Source organism: Electrona antarctica (assembly GCF_951216825.1).
Source record: "Electrona antarctica genome assembly, contig: scaffold_332, whole genome shotgun sequence".
Taxonomy (NCBI): Eukaryota; Metazoa; Chordata; class Actinopteri; order Myctophiformes; family Myctophidae; genus Electrona; species Electrona antarctica.
This window is the reverse complement of record NW_027637031.1, coordinates 86,501-92,500: the sequence shown is the minus strand read 5'-3', so window position 1 is coordinate 92,500 and position 6,000 is coordinate 86,501. Positions and strand designations below refer to the sequence as shown.

Genomic DNA, 6,000 nt, shown 5'->3' with positions numbered 1-6,000 from the left:
TTTCTTTATTGTTTATTGTTTTCTTTCTGTATAAACTTTTTTCTGCCGTGCTACTCCTCCCACAGTTTTTGCCGCACACACTTGAGCCACATGTCAAAACGACCGGCTTTATCGGGAATCGTGTGCTATCTCCTTGCTAAGACATCCGTTGTATAGTTTAATTGATATGAATTAATTAGTGAATTAATTTTCCCCATTCACTTGAATGGGAAAATGCCAAAACTCACATTCAACCATTTATTCCTCTGAGACCTTAAGGGCTGTAGTTACAACAATTGGAAGGGAGGTTCATAATAATTACGAAAATTAATTAACTTATGATTACTTCGGTCGGCCTCATGGTGGCGCTATAACAGCCCACTTTACGTTTTGCATTATAACTCTGGAAACGGTAGGTCGTGAAATAAAAAATATTTTCCCCTCGATTCCTTGGGTCATGACGCATCTCCACATATAGGCCACGCCCATTTGCGTCTGGATAGATTTTCCGCCATTTTGAATTTTCTTCAAAACACACATTTGGATCCTCCAGCTACAGATTTTGTCCAAATCGCACACAAATTGGTACAAATGATCTCTGGACCTATCCAATTAAAACGGCACAGTCAGAATTTTGATCTTCTGTATCGTTCGTCCGTAATCGTCTTCCAAAGTTACTGGGAGGGGCCTATTTTACAAAAAATGCCACAATTCACGCACAGAATGTCCGATCCATCCCAAATCTGAATCACATGTTGAGGGTGGCTTAATCAACGCAGAGCCAAAAGCAATTCCATTTTCATCCATAGGGGGCGCTACAATTGCAAAAACAATTACCCGTTTATTGCAAAAACATGATTTTGGGGGGGATATCCCCTCCGAATGACTTATGCATGATCACAAGGGTGACTTCACATTGTAATTGGCTGGCAAAATTACTGGGAGGGGCCTATATCAGCGAGTGAGGCAACCACACTTTGCAATTTCCCAGAATTGCTTCTTTCTAGTTTTTATTTTACTAGAGTAAGACAAAGTTTGTCCCACTACTACTCCCACAGTTTTGACTGTACGCACTTGAGCCATATGTCAAATTGACCGTAAAAATCGGGAATCGTGTGCTTGCTCGTTTCTAAGAGAAATGTTGTATAGTTTAATTGATATTAATTTATTAGTGAATTAAATGTCCCCATTGACATGAATGGGAAAATGCGAAAAATCACGTTCAAGTATTTTTTCCTCGGAGACCGTAAGGGCTATAGTTACAAAACTTGGAGGGATAATTCGTAATACTTACTAAAATTAATTAACTTATAATTATATCGGTCGGCCTCATGGTGGCGCTATAACAGCCCACTTTACGTTTTGGCTTATAACTCTTGAACCGTAGGTCGTAAATTCAAAATCTCCCCATATAGGCCCATTTGCGTCATGGTAGATTTTCCGCCATTTTGAATTTTCTCCAAAACACACTTTTTGCTCCTCCTCCTACAGATTTTGTCCAAATTTCACAGAAATTGGTACACATGATCTCAACCCAGAGCTCAACCCAGAGCCGAAAGCAATTCCATTTTCATCCATAGGGGGCGCCGCAAATGCGAGATAATTCCCCTCCGAATTACTTACGCATGATCGCAGGGGTGACGCGACATTGTAATTGGCTGGCAATATCAGTGGGAGGGGCATATGTAAGCCACTGCGGCAACCACACTTTGCAATTTTTTAAAATTGCGACCTTTCTAGTTATTATTATTATTATATTTTTCTTACCCAGTTCGTTGAAAACAAATGACTCGTGTGTCTGCAGAGCCTGGTAGAATGCCGATATCGCTGGTTTTCCTTTCGGATGAACGATGAGAAGCAGTTTTCTCATTTGTTCATGCCTGGTCTTTGTGTTACAGATGTCGTTATAAGTCTCAGCTGTGATGATGTCTTTTCCAAAGAGGTCGTCTGCGATGCTCAGAACCGCTGTGACGCTTTGAATTAGACCACCCCAGTTCCTCTTCACAAAGTTAGCTTGCATGTCTGTCAATACAAATGGCAGACTATTATATACTGTAGAGCATTATACTATTCTATACTATTATACCATGGGTTTTCAAATAATATTATTTTGAGAGAGGACTTGGGGCTGTCCTGTTTTGTCCAAGGACACCCGATAGTGGTGGTCCCCAGGTTGCTCTTAGTCATAGTGGTCCCTGGATCAAAATCTGTTGAAACCCCCTGCTATTTATTTTATTTTATTTACACAATATCACTGGACATCTGCCTTCATTAAAGTAGAGCTAGAGGTACACGGAACTTGCTAATACGTTGTTTAATAACACTGATTGTTAATTGGGGAAAAGGTTATAAAACAGGAAATCTTCTCATTGATCATTCATTCTATAGTTCGTAGTTTGATTTCACGGTCACATATACAAATAAAATGTTTTACAGAAAGCAAAAAAAAAAAGTTAACTGACATTGTATTGCCTGCTTATGAAACTTACTGAAACTAACTAAACCATAGTGTAATGTCCTTACTTTTAGCCTTTGTCGATATTTAAGCTTAGTATTTTGGGTCTTTGTCAGTGGTAAGATCTATCTTCATGACCAGGTCAAGTATTAGGTTGCGAATACAAGCAGCCCAAATTAGTTTTCTCCAATGGGTTGCTGGCATCTCCCTTATAAATAGGGTGAGAAGTTCAGTCACAAGAAGCAGCGACTCCGAGTAGAGTCGCTGCTTCTTTGTCTGGAAAGGAGCCAGCTTAGGTGGTTTGGGCATCTGGTTAGGATGCCTCTCGGGCATCTCCCTAGGGAGGTCCTTGATGCACGTCTCACTGGGAGGAGACCCTGGGTCAGACCAAGGTGCAGGTGGAGGGATCACATCGACTCACTGGTGGAACACGTTACTAATGTTGCTCTGGAGAGGGAAGTCTGGAGCTCTCTGGTGGAGCTGTTGCCCCCGATGGATGGATGGATGGATGGAAGATCTATCTTCCATTTAAATGTTAAACTCTATTCCTCCACTACAATGAGTATGATCAAATAAATTATGTAATAATAGTTTGATTGACATAATAAACAGGAAACTAACCTGCAACCTGCATTGCACCTTCATTAGTGAATCCAACAGAGAGGGTTGGTTTTACTGCTGTTTTACTGCAGGACACTTCACTCTGTATGCAGGTAGAAATACATGAAAATACATTAGGGAGCACGGTGGCACAGTTGGTAGTGCTGTCGCCTCACAGCTAGAAGGTCCTGGGTTCGATTCCCGCTCGGGACGCTGTGGGTGCTGGCGGCGTGTTTTTTGTGAGGTACCCTCACAAAATACATGCAGTAATCCTGATCTCTAAACCGCCTCCCCCTGGCCAGCCGGGGCTCCTGATGGAGGGGAAAGGAACTGGTTGGAATAACGTGTTCCTTCCACACGCTACGTCCAACCAGGGAAACTCCCCAGTCAGGTGTAAAGGAGCAACTTGGACACTCAGGCATGAAGGAAGCATGAGTTCAAGTCCGTTGCTCTCCCCATGTCTCCCATATATGGGGACTAGGTTGGCGGAGGGTGTGTAGAGCCCAGGATCACATTAGATAATTGACACAGGGGTGAAAAATGGGTTACAAAATCGTGGGATAAAAAATTATAAAAAAAAAAAAATACATGAAAACTTGTATTGCTGTTGAACTGGACACACTCTGTATGTAGGCAGAAATACACAGCGGATTCGACTGTTATCTCTGCATTGGAACGGCGAAATCATCCGTTATCAGCACGTTTGAATGGTGCCAAAATGTCCATACTGGCATCCTCACCACATAGCCTGGTCAAGGTTTCCCCCTGGTGGACGTGTCATTTCCAACTATTGTCGGTGCATGGAACTAGGAGCTACTAATATATACTATTCTCTGCCTATCAGGACGTAACTCGGACGGCGCTGAGTCGGGTCTGGTGGCCTTCACAACGCTCGGCACGGCGACTCGCTCGGCTGGTGCCTCGCTCGGCAGTGCCTCGCTCGGCAGTGCCTCACGTAGCTCATGGCCACCAGACACGGCGCGCCTCCGTCAGGACATCAGTGATAATGACAATGCTACAATCGCAGATAATGACATACTGAACAGTGAGGATGCCAGTATGGACATTTTGGCACCATTCAAACGTGCCGATAACGGATGATTTCGCCGATTCAATACATGATACCAGTCGAATGGGGTGGAAATACATTGCAACTGGACACATCACTCTGTGTGCAGGTAGAAAATAAATACATAAAAACTCCATAAGTTACTTAACCCTTAGACTCCCGTTGACGGAATTGACGGATTTAATCAATAAATCCAGACCTACCGTTGACGGAATTGACGGGCTGTCAATCGGGAGCCTAATCGGGACCTTAATGTAGCAAAATTTAGCATTTTTTGGCTAATTTGGCTAACGTCCGATGTAATGTTCCTAAAACCGGCCGAAATTTGCGCGTGCATGGTCGATCACGCACGCGCATGATTGCGCATGCATCGCTGCGTAAAATGCGATGTTTTGGGCTTGATTAGAGCTTAATTTGACTTAGTTATGAAAAAGACGATGATAGCTTAGCATTCCGGACATCCTCCATTGTGGCACACTAGCAAAGCTACTACCGGATATTTTGATCCTAACCGGATGTGGTCATCGTTCACTCGCTCCTTTTGGTCAGAATCGGCACAATGGTGACGTTACCGCCACCATCAGGTCTGATTGTCCCAATACTATAGTCTTGCCCCGTCAGAATGAGATATAGTGTGTAAATCGCGGATTTTTCTTTTGGCATTAAAATGATGAATTAAAAATATGAATATATGTCACAAAAGGGCTTTTTGGGGGAGTGGCAGCCCAAGGGTTTTAAGAAGGTTTTGGGATCCCTCAATCTTTTCTTACCTACGATTTGTTCGTAGGTAAGAACATAATCTACACACACTGTGGAGCACTCTTAGGGTGACTTTTTCGTTCTTAAGTGCAATCTGAAAACAAAGGAAAAACAGCGCCCTCTGCATGATGCTCAAAGTTTGGTCTGAGGACCTCAAGGGGTCCTTGAGGAAGTTCCAGGCAGTCCACAGCAAAATATGGAACATTTTACCACTTTAATCCCATTTTATACTTACAAGCTCACAAACGCGTCCCATTACTGCCCATTTTGAGCATGTAGATCGGCTATTTTCAAAAAAAATGATAAATCTTCAAAACATTTCCCTAGCAGAAAATATTTTCATATGGGTCTGCAGAATGCATGTCAATGTGGGGGTCCTTGACATGAAAATGTTTGTGAACCACTGGTTTAGAGTTCACAACACAACCCAAACAAACGCACCATACACACCACATAACCCCCACTCCACCTGCCATCATCCCCCCCCCATATTGAAAATATGAACATTTCTGTTCACTTCAGTACCTCCACAGTATTATTGATTTTTAATGTTTGGAGTCTGGTGTTCCACCATATTTAGACTTTAGTTTAGGTATTCTTGACTTTCAACTTTATTTCTGTGTGAGGTCCTGTGATTTCTGTGTGCTGCAATCACACAAAGCAAAGCAAAGTAAAGCAAAGTTACTATATTTACCCAGGGTAACTGGAATAAGCATCAGATACTCGTTTACAGCCAGGCCCTGGTCATAGAACATTTCATGGTCGTGGTTCAATGCCTTGTTCAAGGGCACTTCAGCGGTGGTAATTTTAACGTGCCGGGGATACGAACTGGCGACCTTCCGGTATCAAGACCGCTCCGCAAACCGTTCGGCCACCGCTGCCACTAGGCACAGGTGTGACTGCAGGCAAGGCCATGGAGTCATGCAAAACCACACCCACCTGGGTGAACACAGGTAGGAAAGTGAATTCCCAATGCCTTATATGGGATTGGTGGGGCGGTTCCCTATGGTAATTAGGATGCTAATTATGATATATGGGGCGTCTACCTATGATAATTTGAATGAACTCATTCAAGTTACGAGGATTTGGATTCATCATCATAAGAACATGCTTACGAACAATTCTGCCTACTTAAGAA

At 43.0% G+C, this 6,000-nt stretch overlaps 1 protein-coding gene across 2 annotated transcripts in view; it reads right to left on the bottom strand.

The window, feature by feature from the left end:
- The window catches only part of LOC306919494 (uncharacterized protein), a 43,548-nt gene that overhangs the window by 21,809 nt on the left and 15,739 nt on the right, over positions 1–6,000 (bottom strand). For both annotated transcript variants that reach the window (XM_079532254.1, XM_079532255.1), the window contains exons 11-12: positions 3,056–3,137; positions 1,747–2,001 (exon numbers count right to left, since the gene is read on the bottom strand). In XM_079532254.1, the coding sequence (XP_079388380.1) occupies positions 1,747–2,001; positions 3,056–3,137 (337 nt within the window). The remainder of the gene's footprint in view (positions 1–1,746; positions 2,002–3,055; positions 3,138–6,000) is intronic.